A 19426-nucleotide genomic window follows, 5' to 3' on the forward strand; every position below is an offset into this window, starting at 1 on the left:
CTGTGAACTCTGGACTTGAAAACATGCTTAGAAATATGAAGACAGACAGGAACTCGTTGCAGTAATCCAGGAGAGGAGATGACCCACAAAGGGAGACTGTCAGTTTCTACACAGATCAGGCATCTTTAATGAACCAATCCCTGAAACTGAAACCAAATCGCATCCTCACCCCATCCCCACCCGCTTACCAACATTAACCTTTATAACACCACCTGGAAAACCGAAGTCATTCCCCAAAACAGTATGAGAGGAATAAGACAATGGTCTTTGGACAAAACATATGAATCTTGATTCCTAGGTTTTCCATTTTCCTTTATCTGGATTTACAAGTAGCCCTAATGAGGAAAACTAAGCAACTCTGACAGCTCTCTCAGTCAGGACAGGCAGCAAGAACTTGCTATGATTTGATGTCTCCAACTGTTCCGATCACAGTTTCTAACACAGAAATAAAACTGTCGAGTGTCTCAGGCCTCGCCTCGCTTTGTTTCACGGAGACCTGCATTTCTAAGCGCTCAGGGTCCGACAGCAGCTCTGTGAGGAACAGACAACCGGTATCGTCCTGTGCGCTGAGGTAGGCTTTCCATGGCCGCGCCCCAGCCCTGCTCATCGCGATGGTCTGGATGTTCACCACTTGCAGGGCCATCTGGAGGGTGTCACGGTGGACTGCTCCCTGCCACGGGAACACCTGCTGGTGAGCGACTTCGAGGCTAAGCCAAGTTTTCTCAAAATGTTCTGCAGTAAGCTGGCGGTCCGGGACTAGCATGAGGGCTGCAGAATCAGGGAGTTCTTGTACTTTCTCCTTGTTCTCTTCTGGGATCAGGGGTCCTGAATGAATTAGAAAACTTGTGTAAGAGATGTCCTTAATCTTCAATGATTATATAGATTTTTTAATATAGATTTCCAAAGTGCATAATGTGACTTTTATCATTGGATCCATGGCATAAATAGCCTTTGATGAACTTCTTTCTTGCTCACAGTGGGTTTGAATTAAGGCAACAGCGTAAGATTTAGCTAGGGTGCTTTACTTTCTAACAGGCATTGCAAAAAATGAATATTTTTCATGACAAAGTATAAAGAACTATTTTTACCTGACGTGGCAAAGGATGCAGTGTTGAGAAGCTCCGGGCCACAGCGCTCTGCCCCCGGGCATTTAGAGATGGTTGCCCAGCGGGCTTTGCCATACACTGGCACCAGAGTGTTGAAGTCTGAAGCCCAGTTATTCACAGGCCTTTCCGCCTGGTCCTCCAAAAGTCCAAGAGAAGGGTCAGATTTAGGGCTACACAGGACTCGCTTAACTTCATCAACGCCAGCTAAGAGGAGGCGATAATAGAAGAGACCTCTGTCCCGTACAGCCATATCTTTTTCTTCCTCTAAGGTAAAACAACAGACTGAGTTAATAAAAACATAACCAAACCTCCTACTCCCATGCCAACCAAAATGGGGAGAGAGGAATGACAGAGGGAGGAAACCCAAGAAAATATTAACATTTTCTTCCTGGATCCCAGATAGGACCGGCCAGACAATGAAAACGATGTTAAGTTTCACTACTGATCGTGGCAAGAACTATGTCCTTCTTCTTCTTCTTTTTTTTTTTTTTTTTTAAGAACTATGTCCTTCTAAAGAACCTACCTATGCAGTAATACAGCAGCCGCCCCAGGGTGTCCTGGCACTCGGCAGGCCGGGAGAGGAACAGGCGCAACAGCGCAGTGAGGAGCTCCATCTTGACAGCCGGAAAAGTCTCCGACTTCACGTTCTCTACAAAGTCTTCCAACACATAAGGAGCATTGGGAATTCTTTCCCCGTGGACACCCAGTAGCCAAATAAGCGCCTGTTTTCCCTAGGGAATCAAGGAATGAGAACAGGTGCTCACCATTTGGCTGGTCAAAACAGCAGATAACAGACAGTTGCAGTTTTGCTTTCCGCCTAGTATCAGCAGAGAAAGTCTCATCTCTCATTTACATCCATTTCCCCTGCTATACTCTCCACAAGGAATAGGAAGGAAATTCTTCCATACAAAAGGAGACTCAAGACTTTCATAGCTTATGCTGACGAAGCAAGAAGGCTTCTTCAGCTTTGGGGCTTCTGCCCCCAATTGGGGTTTCATGTTTCAGTGGAAGTTACTGAAAAATTTCTCCAAATTACTTCGTGGCGGCAGTGATAAACCTACAGTGCAGAGCATAGTCATTTGTGAAGCCCCTTAAAAGCACTTGTGCCTAAAAGAAGAACAACAAAAATGACTGTGCCTAGGTCAAACCACTCTTAATCATTTAAGACAGAGACCTGGGGTGCACCCCAAATATTTATAAAAATTCCACAAATGTTTCTGTCTTTGATCCAGCCCCCCCCCAAAAAAAAAAATCCCATGGTCTAACTATCTGGTTCAAAACTGTTCAAGAGAACAGAAATATCAAAGTATCTATAATCAAACTGTAGCTAAATCCCATATATAGAGACATAAATTTTATAATGTATATCCCATTGAGACCCAAAAAATAAAATGAGGTGGTAATTAATTCTACGAATTTCTACTTCACATACTGGGTAGAAAGAATAATTAAATCTAGCTCAGAGGGGAGGGCCCCAAGCAATCCCCCTTAGCCTGGAGTAAAGAGAATGACAGTCAACCTCACTGTCTTCAATGTTCTCCTCACAGCCAGGCAGGGCTTGACACACAGCTTCTGTACACTGAGGACACAACCAAACCAGGTCTCGGAAAGTTTGCACCACCACTGCAACACAGCTCAGGACACAAGAGCACAGGGTTAGAGCCTACTGCGGAAGGAATCTTAATAAGGCATATTCACACTAGATTGCTGGGTGAATTTGGGTCAAATAGGTATTAGGGGTGGTGTGATTACCTGAGAAATGTCTCACTTGGGCAATCATTTCTTAAATGATTGTTGCTCTTACCAGATTATATGAGGATAAATGAGCTAAAGTATGTAAAAGTACTTGGTAAAATGTAAAGCTGTATGCAAATGTAGGGTAGTATTGAATAATACTCTGAAAACAGTATAATTGGAGCCACCAGGCTGGTAATATGGTGAGAGAAGCAAAGTGCCGGGGAATAAAATTTAAAACAAGCAGGGTTCACACTTACACAAACCTGAGTGTTTCTTTTAATCTTTGTCTCTTAGGCACTGTGCTTGTCTTACCCGAGGCCCAGCCCTAGAAACCACCATTTACAATAAGTTGTCATAAAGCAAAAAAGGGGGCTCAAACAGGGTCATCCCAGCATCCTTTATTATCTGTAATAGTTTTATAGATCCACAGCAACCTGAAGGTTCTCTGTTAGATCTGTAGAGCCTCTGCTTCTCTGATGATAACAGAGGATGATGCAAAGGAAAGTCTAAACCTCCATGTTAGTCACTAACAAATATTTTTGGAGCAAGGCCTAGACAGTTGACCTAAAAAATAAAAATCCCAGTAAGGTAAGCCATTACCTGTGGTAATGTGCTCTTGCCGAAGCCCTAGCAACTCTGTGAGAATCTGTACACATTGCTCTGTGTAGGTCCTGGCAATACCACCTACGGAGGAAGGAAAGGCAGAAGAAAGCACTAGGTCAGATAAGAGCGCCTCATTCTACAGCAATTTCACACCAAAGACAAAGAAGACCAAAGATACCTTAAAAAGTAACCCTTGAGGGCCTCCCCGGTGGCGCAGCGGTTGAGCGCTGGGTTGCGAAGCTGCGCGCGGCCTCTGCGGTGCCGGTTTGATCCCCGGCTGCTCCCTGGCCACCGGAGGAGGGTCCCACATGGCGCGCAGACCTCTCCTGCCTCCCGCTGCTCCTCTCAGCAGTGTACTTACTCACTCTGCCTGTTCTACTCTCCGCTCTGGCTCTGGTGAATTCTCTCACCCTCCCGCGCTTCTGACTGTACCCAGTGCATGTATAAACAAAACAAACAAACAAACCAGCAAACAAATAAATAAATAAAGCATGCCTCTATAAAAAAAAAAAAAAAAAGTAACCCTTGAGCCTCCCTGGTGGCCTAGGGGTTAAGCCTCAGTGCTATCACCACTACAGCTTGAGTTCCATCCCTGGCCAGGGAGCTAACCCACATGATGCAGCAGACCTCTCCAGTCTCACCCACTGCTCCCCTCAGCAGTGTATTTCAGTAGATCTGCATGTAGTGTTCCCCACTCTGTCTCACCTCCCTGTACCTCTTGTCTACACCCCAGTCCTTCTACACACACACAAAAAAAAAAAGTTAAAAAAAGTAACCCTTGCTTGATGAAACAAGATTTTAAGTTGCTATAAGGGTACTTTGATAAAAATGAATCCACCTTTTTTCCAATTGACCACCAGAAAGGATGGAAAAAGAATTTCCCGTTGAAAAGGGCTGAAAAATGTTAGTAACAAAGGTATTTTTGTGGCAACTGGACAGGAGGCACTGTTTACTGTAGATATGGGAATATTCCTGTTGGGAAGAACGTGACACAGTCTCCCAACTGTGGTTTCTACTGTCCTCTTTGTTCCCTCTTTTTTACCCTAATAATGACCATGCTTTCCTCTGAATGTGAAGGCTCCTTCTCTTTCACGTGAAGTCCTCCAAAACTCAGCTCCCTCGTCGCTTTCCTTTTGTATCACTCTACACTTTTAAATCCCAGACAGGAATTGTATGGGGAATATACCCAAAATGAAAATGCATACATTGTGCAAAAATGAAAAATTATGTGAGAATTATGTAAAATAAAATATATTAAAAAAAAAATAAATCCCGGACAGGGTAGTATGAAAAAGTCTGCAAGACTTAGGACTTAATCTATGGTGTGTACTCAACATAACACATGGTCCATAGGAGATCAACACATGAATGGTGAGTTTGCACAGGACTTTGAATTAGGAAAGCTGGGTTTGGGAATTACATAACCTTTTCATAATTTAATAGCCTTTTTATGCCTGAGTTTCTTATCTTTAAAATGAAGTTCGTAAAACCTGCTCATTTTTCCTGACTGCCTTAAATACTATGTTAAGATGATATGCAGGAAAGCATTTTAGATAGGAGGCAACAAAATGCAGTGTGAATTTTAAGTACTATAGTTTGAATTACCTGTATTCTCTATCCTGGAATATATGGCAGCATATATTTAAAAAATTAAAAAAAAATCCCTCCCTGCCTTGTTCTAGTCATTGATCCGGTTCTTTAGTCCATGGTACTTTGTCTCATTCCCTTTTCCTCTTTCTGGTTATACAGCTTTCTAGCAGGTTGGTCCAGGCTCTCAACACGAAGGCCACAGACACCTACCTATGGCAAAGATGGCCGCCTGTGCAAAGTCAGCAGAAACGTCAGTGCAGTAGCCTCGAAGCTCTTCCAGCACCTGCTGCACGTTCTCGTCATTCACCAGCTCACAGAGCACTTCCACCTTCTGTAGCTTGATGTAGTGGGGCTCCGAGTAGGAGCAAAAAAATTTTTTGTAGTGGCTGCTAAAGTGACCTGGCAAACTATGCAAGATCTGCCGCACGTGACAGAGGGCAGCAAAGCAGAGCTCACGGCTCTCTGAAGAGCAGGCTGCCAGCAAAGCCCCCTTGACTCGCACTAGCACGTCAGTTTGTACGTGGGGGAATTTTTTTGCCAAGATCAGAAAGAGTTTGGTGGCCCCCATCACCACACCTGGGCTACTGCTCTTGAGGAAGCTGTCCAACAGGTTGAGAATGTCAAATAGTTCCTCGTCGCTGCGGGGTTGGTAGCGGAGCAGAAAGTTCAAGACTTCAGCCTGGCCCCATTGGTCCAATTTTGACATTCTAGCCAAAAAAGGAAATAAAGTGCTATTTTAGCAACAAAAATAAGGGCCATCTCCATGCTATTGCCATGTTCACAGACATCTATTCATCAAACCAAAGGGGGAATTAATGAAAATAAGCTGTACCATAATCGAATCATTCTTTTAACATAGAATTTAGACACAAAACAGGCTATAAATTCCATGACCAGTTTATAATAGAAAAGTATACTCATCTGGGCCTCCCTGGTGGCACAACGGGTTAAGCACAGCACTGTGAAGCTATCCACAGCCTCTGCCACACGTGTTCAATCCCTGGCTGGCCAGGGAGCAACCCACATGGTGCAGCAGACATCTCCTGTCTTGCCCACTGCTCCCCTCAGCAGTGTGTATCTGTAGATCTGCCTGTTCTGCTCCCCATTCTGTCTCTGATAAATCCACTCACCTCCCACACCTCTGGCCTGTACCTCAGTTCTTGTATGCATAAATAAATCAATCTTTTTAAAAAAAAGAAAAGTACACTCATCTAAGGTCAAAGACATGGTCAGTATACCCCAGGTTCAGATTCTCTACATTGGAACAGCATAAATGGCTTCGTTCGGGGGACACAATGACAGTAGAAGATGACAGAACCTGTTCGCACAAGGTATTTCTACCATCTCTCTATTTTACCGTAAGAAATTAAGGCAAGCAAAAGAAATCCTCTCAGTGAACTATGAGAAAGTTAATAGTTAAAGTTAACTTTCTTTTTCTACTCTACAGAAGTTGTTCAAGATGTCTCCTTAATTCAACACAGCAACAAGATCCCACTACGACGCAGATCTCATCATAATAAAGAGTACTGGGCATCCAGACCGATTTAACAGGTGGTGAGCGATGGGCTTATTGATGACAACACCTCCTTCCTGCTTCAGAATTTCCTCTAGAGACCTCAGGCAGTTCACAACCACAATTGGATCCTGGTCACGCAGCAAACTATATAATTCATTTACCAGGGCACCATCTAGAACAGAGAACAAAGATCTCAGATAAAGAAGAAAAGCTTCACAGTCACAGAACTGGAACTACCGTCACAGCTTTAGGAGGACAAAGTTGACAAAAACAATAACAGCACAAGGCAAAAAATATTACCTTCAGACTGTTCTAAGTAGCTAACGCAAAGGATCTCACCTGGGTCCCAAACACCAAGCTCCTCATCCTACTTCTACTTAAAGAGAAGTATAAAGAAGTAGGACCACATTATCACTGTCTGTCAAAGCTACAAAATTTTTTGTAAAATCATACACATAGTGGAGTCACTAGTAACTATTGATTATTATGGATTACACTGAAACTTACCCACTTCAGAATCTTCATGAAGATTATGCATCTTGGCACAACCAAGGACAGCTACTCGCCTGACGTAGGAAGCCTTATCCCGAAGACCGTTGAGAATAGGTTGTTGGATATACTCCTGCACACCCGGCATCCTAGGAAACATATCCTGGAGTCAGTCAGATCCTGAAATACTAGTTTTGACAAACTTCTGCACCTATGCATTTAACGGAGGGTTTAGTAGATGTCTGAATGTGCATCCCTCATCTCATGCAGAACTGGAGAAAGCAGCTGCCAAACTTTAAAAGCCCTAGTTGATGTTTCATTTGGAATAATGCTGCCCAACTGTGTGTGTGTGTGTGTGTGTAAAATATATATGTAAAAATTATCTAGAAATCTTTAAACAAAACCAAGAATTATTTCATGGAATAAGATTGCAAGACGCCTTTAATGAAACCATGTAATTTTTTTTAAGCCAAAGTAATGGCTAAAAACCTGAGTTCAGGTTACAACGGTGTTTTCCCCATTATTAAGAAGCTCAAATAAATTGCCATCATTAAAAAGTTTCCTCCTCGATCTCCTGAACTCATCAGCCACTGAGAAACAGACAAGAGGGGGCTCACCTGAGGCTACACATGCTCCGCAGCGCCAACCCTCGCACCATCGGGTTGGGGTCTGAACAATCTTTGCACAGTGTGTTGATGGCTAGGAGAGCCAGGTCTGGTTTAAGGGGGGCATATGTGCACATGTACAGATAAACCAACTTCTTCTGAACAATATCTACAGTGGCACTGGCCTTCACCATTTCCATGAAAACACCAGACATGTCCAAGCCCTGAGTCATGTGCCTGAAATCAATAAGCAGAGAGGGAAGAATAAAATACATATCTTCAATCCACAAGAGGTCAAACTTAAATACTTCCTCGTTATCCAACTAGATTGTGATCTCTTGGGGAGAAGCAAGCAGACTGATCTTGTCTATTATATTTAACACAATACTTCACACCGTGGGCCTGCAATAAACATTGTTCTATTAAATCAATAAACACTATTGAATCCCTAGTAAATTCCAGTGAAATTCAGCTTTTATATTCCAGGAAAATGTTCTGGGGACATAATCTTGAAGGAAGCATGGCCTCAGATCTCTAGAATTCAAAGTCTACTAAGAAGCCCAGAAATGAATGCCACTAATTATAGCACAACAGATAAGTATTATGAAGAAGTAATGGGCAAGGTGAAGTGGGAACCCAGAGGTCTAACACTGCCAGGGAATCAGAAAATGTTTTGACAGAAGAAGAATACTTTAGCTGAATGAGCAGGAGCTCACTAGGGAGGTCTGGCAGACAAGTACATGGTATCAGGTATGTAGACACGAGTACAGATGGCACATTCTCTCTACTGTCTGCAGGTAGTTGGGTTAGTGGGGTGTTCCTTGGGTGCCATGATAAGAAGTTTGGACTTGATGGATCACTGTTTCTCAAACACTGACTTCCTAGAGCAATCAGATGGGACGGTGTTTTGTGATGCAGATTCCTGAGTCCCACCCCAGGCTACTGAAATCAGAATTACCAGGTTGATAAAAAAAAAATTACATAAAAAATGCACCCTAAGGAAATTTGCACATACTAAATTTGTGGCCCACAGCTGTAGCCAAGAATTGGATGTTCAAATTCACTTACTGAAAAAAGTCTGGTGGGGAAAAAAGGAGGCAAGGTGACCTACTAGTAAGCTACTGCTATTGCTTTGATGATGAAAGCAGAACAGCAGCCATCCATCCCAATTAAAAACTTTTTTTTAAATGGATATTTAAAATTAAGAATCCCTATCATCTGACTAGAGGAGTGATGCTCAGGTGTCTTCAAGGTTGACACCCACGCATGGTCAGCTGGGTGCTGACATTCATCAACACAAATGTAAGTGGGAGAGCAGGTTTGGAAAAGGGGGAGGATGTAGCTGCTATTTGCATGTCTTTGAAGAAACATTCAGGTGGAAACGCCAAGCAGGCAAGAGGATATGTGGGCCTGCAGATCAAAACAGGGAGTTCTGTGCTAAATATCTATCACAGATCCTGGACTCGGCAGTTCAAGACATGGACGCAACCACCCGGCTGAATATAAGTCTCACAGGGAGACTGAGGCGGCCCTGCAGAGAAACAGAAAGACCAAAACATAAACTGCCAAGTGTGAAAGTTCATTTACTCCTGGGCAGTGGCCGAGGGAGGAGGGCAGGGCGGGGGTGGCGGTCAGCAGCGCTGGGAGATACCTAATCACTCGCTGGATGACATTCCGGTAGCGCAGCCTGTCGGCCTGGACGTGAGGGTTGCACAGAGCCTTCTTGAGCTCCTTCACCACGTCCTCGGAGCCCAGGTACGGCATCTTCGCCCCCGGCCACGGGGCCGTGCCCACAGCCCGGGGTCACCCGTGGGCTCCTCGCCCCGACGTGGGAACCTGGGTAAAGCAAATGTCAGTCAGCGCGGAGACTGACGGGGCCGTGCCCACAGCCCGGGGTCACCCGTGGGCTCCTCGCCCCGACGTGGGAACCTGGGTAAAGCAAATGTCAGTCAGCGCGGAGTCGGGGACTCGCGCCCAGCCTCGGCTTTCCCAGGCGGCCCCAGGCCCTAGTACACAAACGCAAACGCTCTCTGCTCCCCGGCCAGGCCCACCCTCGACGGCTCGGCGCCTCCGCGGGACGTGCTGGCCGCTTCGCTCCACCCCGCTGCGGCTACCTCTAGGCCCCGGGCGCGGTCTCCGGCCGGGCCGCCGGGTCCGCAGACCCCTCCTCCTCCAGCGCCGGCCTTTCTGGCGCCTCCATGCGGTCGCGGGCATGACAGGCAGGAAGTCCCGCCCCCTCCCGCGCGCCCGCCCCGAGCAGCTGCCACTCACAGTCTCCCGGGGAGCGCCGAGCGCGCCCGCCCCGACCTCAGTGCCCTTCCCCCAACCTCTCACCTCCCAGCGCAGCCGCGCGGCTCCCTCTGGCGGAGGGCGGCGGGCGCTCGGCCATCGGCTGCTTCGGCCTGTCTCAGCCCCGCGGCGCGCGCTTTGAGCGGCGCGCCCGGCGCGGTTCCCGCGCGTGGGAGCGGGGCGCGCCCTGAGTCGCGGGCGATTCGCGCCTCCACCCGCGCCCCGGCGGCACCTCCTTTCGTCCACCGCCCTCTGACCCCCAATGGGCTGGCTTTCCTGAGCGGCTCCGGCCCGGGGCTGGCCCCAGCGTGGCCTTCTCGGCGCGCTGTCCCGGGAACCCCGCGCGGGGTCCCGGCCCCGTGAAGAGCCCACCCGGGGCCCCCAGCCCCGCCGCCATGAACGGGCTCCTGATCCCCCACACGCCCATCGCGGTGGACTTCTGGAGCCTGCGCCGGGCCGCGTCGGCGCGGCTCTTTTTCTTGTCCCACATGCACTCGGACCACACCGTGGGGCTCACGAGCACCTGGTCCCGGCCCCTCTACTGCTCCCCCGTCACCGCCTACCTCTTGCACCGCCACCTGCAGGTAGGGGGGCCGCCGTGGGCCTCTGTGCAGGCATCTGCTGGGGACCCCGATCTGGCACACAGCTCTGGAGTCACTGCCTAGTCATTAGTCAGGACTAATTTTGACAAAAGTGGGAGTTGTTTGCATCCAGAAATGCATCTTTAGTCCGCAATAGGAGCGTGACTTCCAACTGGCTTTCTTGGGAGGTTGTAGCTATAAATTGGGGAGATCTTTGAGTCCCGCCAAGAAACTGTTCCTGCTTTTCACACAAGCTAAACCGGTGCTGCCCAAACTCAGCTCCTCACAAGAATCCACCTTATTGTGCCGGGTAAATGTATGGGTTGTCCAGCGGCCGCCCCTTGATTCGTAGATACATCTGGGGCAAGTGCTGGAGTTTTTTTTACCAGTTACCCCAAGGGGTTATTATTTCTACAGAAGTTTAAGAATCGCTAACTAGACCGTTTCCCGGATTCTAATTGAAAATTGTACACAGGGGTGGGGCATGGGAGGAGAAACGGGGTTGTTTGACCAGCTTTCCCTGGCTGGGGAAAGGGATAGTTTTGATCTACAGAGTAATCAGGGAGGAGTTCTGTCTTTGTTGTGACGACCAAACTGTTTCCTCAGGTATCTAAGCAGTGGATCCGAGCCCTGGAGGTTGGTGAGAGCCATGTTCTGCCTCTAGATGAAATTGGGCGAGAGACCATGACCGTGACCCTCCTAGATGCCAATCACTGCCCTGGATCTGTCATGTTTCTCTTTGAAGGATACTTTGGAAACATCCTCTACACAGGTGGGCCTCCTGCGGGGTCCTGCTCACCTTCCCAGCCTAATTTTCTTGAGCAGCCTTAGCTCATAACAGACTTTCTGGACTTCTCCTACCTTATGAACACAGTGACCCCTTTTTTTATATCTGATGTCCCACTCTTTTGGGTTCGAACCTTGTGAAAAATAATCCAAAAAGCCAGGAGCAGGATGGGAACATTTCCACATAGGAGCTATATACTACATTAGTTCAGCGCCACACTCCATGACAGTTTCTCCACAGGTCAACAAATACCTGCCCATTTGTTGGAGGTAGATGAGGTCAGTCTTCTGTTTTATTGTCTCCGCCCCCACCCCTGTATTCTTCAGGTGATTTTCGATATACACCATCCATGCTAAAGGAACCAGCTCTGAGAGTGGGGAAACAGATCCATACATTATACCTGGACAACACCAATTGCAACCCAGCCCTGGTTCTTCCCTCCCAACAAGAAGCTGCCCGCCAGATCATTGAGCTCATTCAAAAGCACCCACAACATAACATAAAGATCGGTGAGTGGTGTCCATTCCTTTTTCTCTCACTCAGAGCTACTAAATCTAGGTTCTTTGGGGGGTAAGGAGGGAGAGGTTCACACTTTCAAGACTTTGCACAGAACTCCCCTTCTCCATGAAAGCTGCCCTGACCAATTTATTTAAAATTACAGCCTGCCCAGCAGCCCTCCTCTCACACTCCCAGCTCCTGATCCCTACACTAACGGAACTTTTTCACTTTCCCATAGTGCCCATTACCTGTCATGTCTTAATGTGCTGTTGCTTATTGTTTATTGTCTACCCGCCACTTCCCCTGCCCTCCACTCACCTGGACCACAAACTCCTTGAGCTCATGGGTGGAGGTGGGAAGAAGTCGTGTGTTTGTGGAACAGAGAAGCTGCAGCCAGTGTGACCCGCACACAAGGGTGAGGAGGTAGGAGAGGCAGGAGGGGCTAAAGTACTTGTTAGCCATTTTAAACTTGAACCTAAACACCAACATTGCTCTTGGAACAAAGAACTATTGAAGGATTTTAAGTTGGAAAGGGACAGCGTTGCACTCATCACCTTGCGGTGTTTACCATAATTTAGGTTCATTACCATATTCAGTTTTTACTATTTGTCTGTCCCTGCTCGAGTGTAAGTTCCACGGTGGCTGAACTATTTGTTACTTATGACTATGTCCCAAATGCTTAAATTAATGCCAGATAGAGGTATTCAGTAAATATTTGCTATATGAGCGAATGAAATTTATCTGGATTTAGATATTCAAATGAGAGTACTGCCTAAAATTAGATACATTGAAAACCCAGCTGAGTGCTTATTCTAGCAGTTCCACAATAGTACAGGACAAGAGGACTCCTTTGGAATTGTCTTTTGAGATAATTTCTGAGAAGCAATTTTTGTTTTTAAAAATATAACAGATTTAGTTCTAATCACCTTTTGATTTTTCCCAAAATTATAAGTCCCCAAAAGGAAAAAGTTTTGCCACCGTAATGAATATTTAAAAGGTTATGGCCAAACTCTGAAATCCCTCTGAAAGGGGTTAAACAAGGATATTGAAAAAAGTTTCATGCCTGCCAGAGAGACCACCAAATTGATCAAGGAATGCCCATTACTCTCTGGTTGCTTCACTGCTTGTGAAGACCTCTCATCCTAAATATTGGAATTTTCCCAGAGTTTTAGGCAGTTTCCCAGCTGCCTAGAGGGTGCTGTGGCGGGGCTTGATTAATTTGGCAAATATATAAGCCCTTACTATGTGCCAAATACTCTTTTGATAGGCCCTGGGGATAGAAGGATGAGTAAAATATCTTTTAGCAGAAAAGGACCTAAAAGAGGTTTTAAGGGAAGGAGGGGGCCAGGATAGGGAGAGAGAAAAAAATCAGCTATTTTTGAGCTAGGTGAAGAATAAGGGGAATATAAAAGAAATATAAATTCTTTGATAAAGTTCATAATCTGCGTAAGAACTTGAAATACACCTTCAGAAAAGATCTGAGAATGACTATTAAACAACTTCTCCCACATCTGTCACCACCACCGTTATTCAAATTCAGGCTCTGTTTTTTCCCGTGTAAGTTCTATTTAGGCCTTTTAACTAATATTTTTGCTTACAACGCCTTGTCAGCCGGCTGTTGGAGAATACTGCTTAGTGTTACTATAACAGCACTGTTAACATAACTGCTCTGGTTATATTATGTCTATGATTAGAATTAGCCATGTCCCCATTTCAGGCTCCTTACTAGCTCCCCTTCACTTACAGCATGAAGTCCAGCCTCCTTAGCAGTTTATATGAGGCCCTCTATTATATGGTCCTTTTCTAGTGTCATCTCTTACCAGTCCCTTCTTTTTGCTTTAGTAACACCAAACTGACCCCTCTTGAAAGTTCTCTACTGTGACCTCCATCCTTGAAGACTTAGTCAGGTTAACTCAGACCCACCCTTGAAGACGTAGCTCAGATGTCATTTTCAGGAAACCCCATGACCTCATATGGTAGATACTTTTCTGGACCTATCACCTCCACTGCCCTTAACTACATGGTTTCTAGGTCTCTGGAGATTATACCCTTGGAGAGCTGAGACTTGTTCTCACGGTGCCTAGCCACTGGTCGATGCCTTTCTCTGTTGAAATGAGTGAATTCTGTTTACCTCTCTCCCCATTCTCCATATAGCTCAAAAGCCATCTCCCTGAGACTCCCCAACATTAATTTTGTGTATTTTTGTTAAATATTCAGTTCATTTACTGGAATTTCATAGCAGCTTCATTCTCTTCCTTTCCTCAATCCCTTTAACATTTTTCAGGACTTTATAGCCTGGGGAAAGAGTCACTGCTGGAGCAGCTGGCCCTGGAGTGTCGGACCTGGGTGGTATTGAGTCCTCAGCGGCTGGAGTTGGTCCAGCTGCTGGGCCTGGCAGATGTGTTCACGGTGGAGGAGAAGGCTGGCCGCATCCATGCCGTGAACCACATGGAGATCCGCCATTCCGCCATGCTGCGGTGGAATCACAGCCACCCCACCATTGCCATCCTCCCCACAAGCCGGAAAATCCACTACTCTCACCCTGATATCCACATAATCCCTTACTCTGACCACTCCTCCTACTCTGAGCTCCGTGCCTTTGTTGCAGCGCTGAAGCCTTGCCGGGTGGTGCCCATTGTCCGTCGGCAAGCCTGCTGGGACTACTTTCAGGACAGCCTGAGCCCCAGGCTCTCTCTTCCTCCTGTTCCAGACTCTGTGCAGCAGTACATGAGTTCCTCCACTAGAAAACCAACCTTCCTCTGGAAGTTGTTAGAAAGGAGGCTAAAGAGGCCGAAAACCCAGGGTGTTGTGTTTGAACCCCTTGAGGAAGATGCTGATCAGTCTCAAACTAAGAGCATCTCAACGAAGGCCAAGAATGCAAGACTTTCTGGGGGCCTTGGGAAGCTGCCTCCCCGCTGTCCTTCGCAGACCCAGAAACAGTTATTCCCAGACCTCTGCAGCAAGGCAGTTCCTTTCTCTGAGTCCCGGAAGATGGGGCCTAGCCTGACTGCCCCCTTGGGTGTTTCAGTGCACTTAAGGTCTCCAGATGAGGAATTTATTTCACCAGAAACTGGGAAGGAAATTGGTGCAGGGTCTCACTTGGTCTCCAGGGGAGACAACGCTGGCTTCACAGCCACAGGGACCCAGCACACTTGGCTGGGCCAGGATTCTACCCTGTCTCACAGCAGCCAGGCTGCCCCTCTTCTCGCTCCTGAGTTCAAGGGCCTGGCACTAAAATACCTTCTGACACCTGTGAACTTTTTCCAGGCAGGGTTCTCTTCCAGGGGCTTTGATCAGCAAGTGGAAAAATACCATAAACTTTGGCCAGAGTAGACAGGAGAGTGTAGAATGACAACCTCATTTGATCCAACATCGCAGATTTGAAGAGAATGGCTGGTAGGGAGAGTGTGTTTTGGGCCCTCTATTCTGTCCTCACAAGGTCCTTATGGAATCGCCCCAGAGCAGCGTTCCCCAATGTATGTTCATGGGGATCCCAAAACATTTTTCACAGTAGACATGAGCACCTTGAAGGTTCTGCTAAGTCCTGCAGTAACTTAAAACTTCAGCTCAGTGTTCGCCAACTTTTTTGAAAATGGGGGTGTAGAAGATAATGAGCCTGAATCCAGAAGGGCCAGGTCATTCCCTCCATTGTTACTTGGTGTGTCATGTGCCATTCTCTGTGGTTCTCCCCCTTCCTAGATAAAAATCCCTAGGTGGTTCTGTTTTTTAAGTTAGCAGCTGTGGCGCTTGAGGATAAAGTGGTGATCCAGGCAGCACGTTTCAATCCTGAATGTCATTGACTTGCTATGACCCCATCCAAGTGACTTCCTGTCTCTGCCTCTGGGAAGGAACAGGAAGCAATGAAGAGCCTTGGAACAGTGAAGAAAAATTCCACCTCTGCCTCCATGAGAGTTTGCAGCAGTGCCACTGGGGACCTATCTGGAACCCAGCCAGCTGGGGGGTTGGGCACCCCTCACCAAGGGAGTACCTGGAACACAGCTGAACATTAAGGCTCTTAGCTGCCAGAAGGTCCTGACTCTTTGGCTGAAATAAAGTCACAAAAGATCAAATGCATTGCCAGATATTCCTGATAGTTCACATAGCTGAGATATTTGCTGCTCCCCCAATCCCCCCCCTTTGGATTGAGTAGGGAGCCAGAGCACACAGCCTGTTTGTTTTAGTATCCAAGGCAGACCAGGGAGCTAGCTGGGGGGGGTGTGCAGGGAATTCTGCCCTGGCCTGCTCGCCGCCTGACAAAATGCCATACCAATAAGGATGGCAGAGACCATGGCCTTAGGGCATGGGTGAAAACTGCTTCGTAATGGAATCCTGGTCTTTAGCCTTTCTTGTCAAGAGAAAGTTTTCTACTTCTGGGGGAAGATTTGAAAAGTTTAGAAAGCAAGATAAGGCCTGGCTCTTGGGCAAGCTGTGCACAGCTCAGTTTTGTCAGTGACCTTCACTATAAGCCTCCCTGGACCCTCTAGGAGCACAGCAGCTAAAGCAAGTGGCAGAGCAAACAGCAGAGCCCCAGCCCCTTATCTGTAATACAGGTACTGAGATACCTACTTCTCCTGACTGCTATAGAAGCTAGATAGTTGGTAAAAGACTCAATACCTACTACACGGTGGGTGTTTCAAATGCTGATTCTCTTTGCCTCTCTCTTTAAAAATGTTCTGTATATAAAATAAGAAATTTTGGAAATTATGAAAATGTAAAGAAAAAAATCAATTCTAATTCCTTCCTGCAGCTCAATTGTTCTAGTCGTTTTTCTTGGCGTGCAAATATTAAATACATAACTTTTTTTCAAAGTCAGGGTAATGCCGTATATAATTTTATATCCTGATTTTACTATGTTAATATAGTAAATTAATATATTAATATAATGAATTAATATATTTACGATATTAATATATTAAGAATTTCATGTTATTAAATACTACTTAAAGTGTCATTTTTAATAGCTGTATAAGGCCCTCTCAGGGAGTCTACCTTAATTAAAACTATTTCCATATTCAACATTTTGTGTGCTCTTTTCCCCCCAATTATACATAGTACAATGAGCATTCTTATGCATATCTCATAGAATTTTTATTTCCTTGGAGTGAATTACTGGAAGTAGGATCACAGTTTTATGTTTTTGATGCAAATGATGCCCAGTTGACCTCCAGAGAAGCTGCAGAACAGGGCAGTATGAAAATAAAGACACATTAAGTACAAATGATGTCATTTGAAAGGTACATGTTAACCTTTACAACCTCATCTCATAAGTTAGTAAATATTTACTAAGCTGTGTGAGCAATGCTTAGTTGGACTTCCTCCAGGAGCCTCTAGCTGTCTCATTTCTATGCTGTGCTGCCCAAAGGTGGCTGGGAGAGATAGGGTGGCCTGCACTGCAAGGCCCCTGGATTGGCATTATCTTCTGGCAACACGGGAACCTGTGGACTCACGCTGGTCACACATATTCCTTGAATTGGGATCTGTAAATTCAGCTAGGGGATGAGAAGCACAGGCCTTGAGGAACTCAGTTGTTGGTGGCGTGTCTGTAATTTAATGATGGGAAAATTCCATCCTATTTGTCTGCCTTATAATTTGTCTACCTTATAATACAGATTGGCATTTGCTTCATTTGTTTGGTTTCCCAACACTCATAAAAATGCTGCATAGCATATATCTCTAGGAAGCTGATTTGTTTTTTAAAACTAAGGTTGACCCCTTAGATCTAGAAAACCTTGCAGTTAGGCTGCAGGTACTGGGGTAAAGCAAGTTCCCTAGGGATCAATTAGTTATTTCACAATCTGTGGGAAAACTTGTACTTTTCCTGAGACTAAATGTGATTAAAATGAGACTAAATGAGACTAAAAGTGGCTAAAGTCCCTTTGGAGAGAGAAGTTTGCCTGGGGGGCTTTGGGCACCATCAGCACTCAAGACCAAGACTGCCCCTTGTTATAGAAAATAGGAGGTAAGAGAGTCTGTCTGGGGTCCTCCCTGGTGGCGCACGGGGTTAAGATGCAACATATGAAGCTATCCACAGTCACTGCAGCACGAGTTTGATCACCGGCCAAGGAGATACCCACATGGCGCAGCAGACCTCTCCTGACTCACCTGCTGCTCCCCTCAGCAGTGTGTTTCAATCAATCTACCTGTTCTGTTTCCACTCTCTCTCTGGTGAATCCTCTTACCCTCCCTCACCCCTGCACCTCTGGCCTGTACCCCAGTTCTTGTATGCATAAATAAATAATTCTTTCAAAAAAAAAAAGAGAGTCTGCCTGTTCTTTCCTTAAGAGATTTGGGCCCAGGTTCTCTATCTCTTGTTCACTCAGAGAGCTCTCACATTTTGGTGTGGTTCTTAAGCAGGAGAAATTCTGCCTGGGCTTCCACGTGCACATATGTTTGATACTACCACTGGTGGGTCGCCGTCAGTCTGTTTCGGGTCCCTCACCTTTAGCCTCTGTAACCACCACTGCCACAGCTGTCTTGGGTTCATGGTGCTTCCCCTTACTCTTTCCAAGGACATCCCACCTTCATCACTATTGAAAGATTCTGCTATGTCCTTACAATCCTCTGAATCTATAAGTGCCTACAGGGAATTCTCAGAATGGTTAAGTTTGTCTTTATTTTAGCCACAGTGCTTTTATTTAGCTATCTCCTTCCCTCGACTATCTCATTCCTGGGTCACTCTCTTTGAACACATCCTTTCTCTTTGAACACATAGGTCACAGAAAGCACCCAGAATCTTGCTCTTGGTTCTTTCCCTAGAGAGAAAACTTATTGAGTCATCTTTCAATCCCACAAAATTTGTGGCCAGCCCTGGGTTACTGTTTCCCTTACAATATTCAATATTTAAAATGCTATTGTAGGGGCCTCCCTGGTGGCACAAGGGGTTAAGCACAGCACTATGAAGCAATCCGCAGCCTCTGCAGCACAAGTTTGATCCTCCGCCAGCCAGGGAGAAACCCACATGGCGCAGCAGACCTCTCCTGTCTCGCTCGCTGCTCCCTTCAGCAGTGTACATCAGTCAGTCTGCCTGTTCTGTTCCCCACTCTGTCTCTGGTGAATCCTCTCTCTCTCTCTCTCTCTCTCTCTCACACACACACACACACACATCTCTGGCCTGTACCCCAGATCTTGTGTGCATAAATAAATAAATCTTTAAAAAAAATAAAGTAAAATGCTATTTATTCAGCCATCCTATTAGCTCTGACTCCTCCCTTCAATTTACAGTAGTTTTGGGAAGTGGAGGCTGAAGAGTGTGTTCTCAGTGCTACAGTTCCACAATGGATGTGCTCACTAAAAGGTGTGCTTTGAGAAACATGAAAATTGGACCAAGCTCACTTATCCTACTAGTCAGTCTCTGGAGAAACAAAGCATGAGGGCGAGACCAGATTCCTAGGGAGTCAGGGATGTAAAGTTTGGAAAAAACTGACCTTCAGGAAGGAAAACATCTCCATCAGCTAAATTGCTTTCAATTCCCATCCATCTTCTAGGCTTTCACAATCTGCTTGCTAATTTCACTCTCAATGGAAGCAAAAAAAAAAAAAACCTTTTTAATTATCTTTTTTTTTAAAGGCTTATTTATTTATACAAGCACTGGGTACAGTCAGAAGCGTGGGAGGGTGAGAGGATTC

At 46.0% G+C, this 19426-nt stretch overlaps 2 protein-coding genes across 3 annotated transcripts; one reads left to right on the forward strand and one right to left on the reverse strand.

Annotated features, from left to right (window-relative positions):
• Window positions 1–387: 387 nt before the first annotated feature.
• On the reverse strand, window positions 388–9575 carry AP4B1 (adaptor related protein complex 4 subunit beta 1). Of its 2 annotated transcripts, none has more exons than XM_037499675.2 (10): window positions 9298–9575; window positions 7659–7883; window positions 7060–7190; window positions 6577–6724; window positions 5613–5743; window positions 3444–3527; window positions 2626–2729; window positions 1630–1837; window positions 1089–1370; window positions 388–825 (listed from the first exon to the last, which is right to left on the reverse strand). In XM_037499675.2, the coding sequence occupies exons 1-10, from the start codon at window positions 9408–9410 to the stop codon at window positions 398–400; spliced, it is 1854 nt and encodes a 617-aa protein (XP_037355572.1). In that variant the 5' UTR covers window positions 9411–9575; the 3' UTR covers window positions 388–397. The 2 variants fall into 2 exon arrangements, with proteins under 2 accessions (XP_037355572.1, XP_037355571.1); XM_037499674.2 differs by having other exon boundaries at window positions 5247–5743.
• Window positions 9576–10206: 631 nt separating this feature from the next.
• On the forward strand, window positions 10207–16637 carry DCLRE1B (DNA cross-link repair 1B). Its single transcript, XM_037500161.2, has 4 exons — window positions 10207–10519; window positions 11123–11288; window positions 11630–11812; window positions 14086–16637. Exons 1-4 carry the CDS (start codon window positions 10331–10333, stop codon window positions 15132–15134), a joined length of 1587 nt encoding a protein of 528 aa, XP_037356058.1. The 5' UTR covers window positions 10207–10330; the 3' UTR covers window positions 15135–16637.
• The last annotated feature ends 2789 nt before the right edge of the window (window positions 16638–19426 follow it).

This window comes from Talpa occidentalis, unplaced genomic scaffold (genome assembly GCF_014898055.3).
Source record: "Talpa occidentalis isolate TD23 unplaced genomic scaffold, MPIMG_talOcc4v2.1 talOcc4.9, whole genome shotgun sequence".
NCBI lineage: Eukaryota > Metazoa > Chordata > Mammalia > Eulipotyphla > Talpidae > Talpa > Talpa occidentalis.

Coding starts and splice junctions, on each gene's coding strand:
- AP4B1 (XM_037499674.2), bottom strand. CDS start 9,410: ATGCCGTACCTGGGCTCCGAGGACGTGGTGAAGGAGCTCAAGAAGGCT. Junction 1,838..2,625: donor AGAACATTGAAGACAGTGAG/GTTGACTGTCAT, acceptor TTGATTCCCTAG/GGAAAACAGGCGCTTATTTG. Junction 826..1,088: donor TGCATCCTTTGCCACGTCAG/GTAAAAATAGTT, acceptor TAATTCATTCAG/GACCCCTGATCCCAGAAGAG.
- DCLRE1B (XM_037500161.2), top strand. CDS start 10,331: ATGAACGGGCTCCTGATCCCCCACACGCCCATCGCGGTGGACTTCTGG. Junction 10,520..11,122: donor TCTTGCACCGCCACCTGCAG/GTAGGGGGGCCG, acceptor CTGTTTCCTCAG/GTATCTAAGCAGTGGATCCG. Junction 11,813..14,085: donor ACAACATAACATAAAGATCG/GTGAGTGGTGTC, acceptor AACATTTTTCAG/GACTTTATAGCCTGGGGAAA.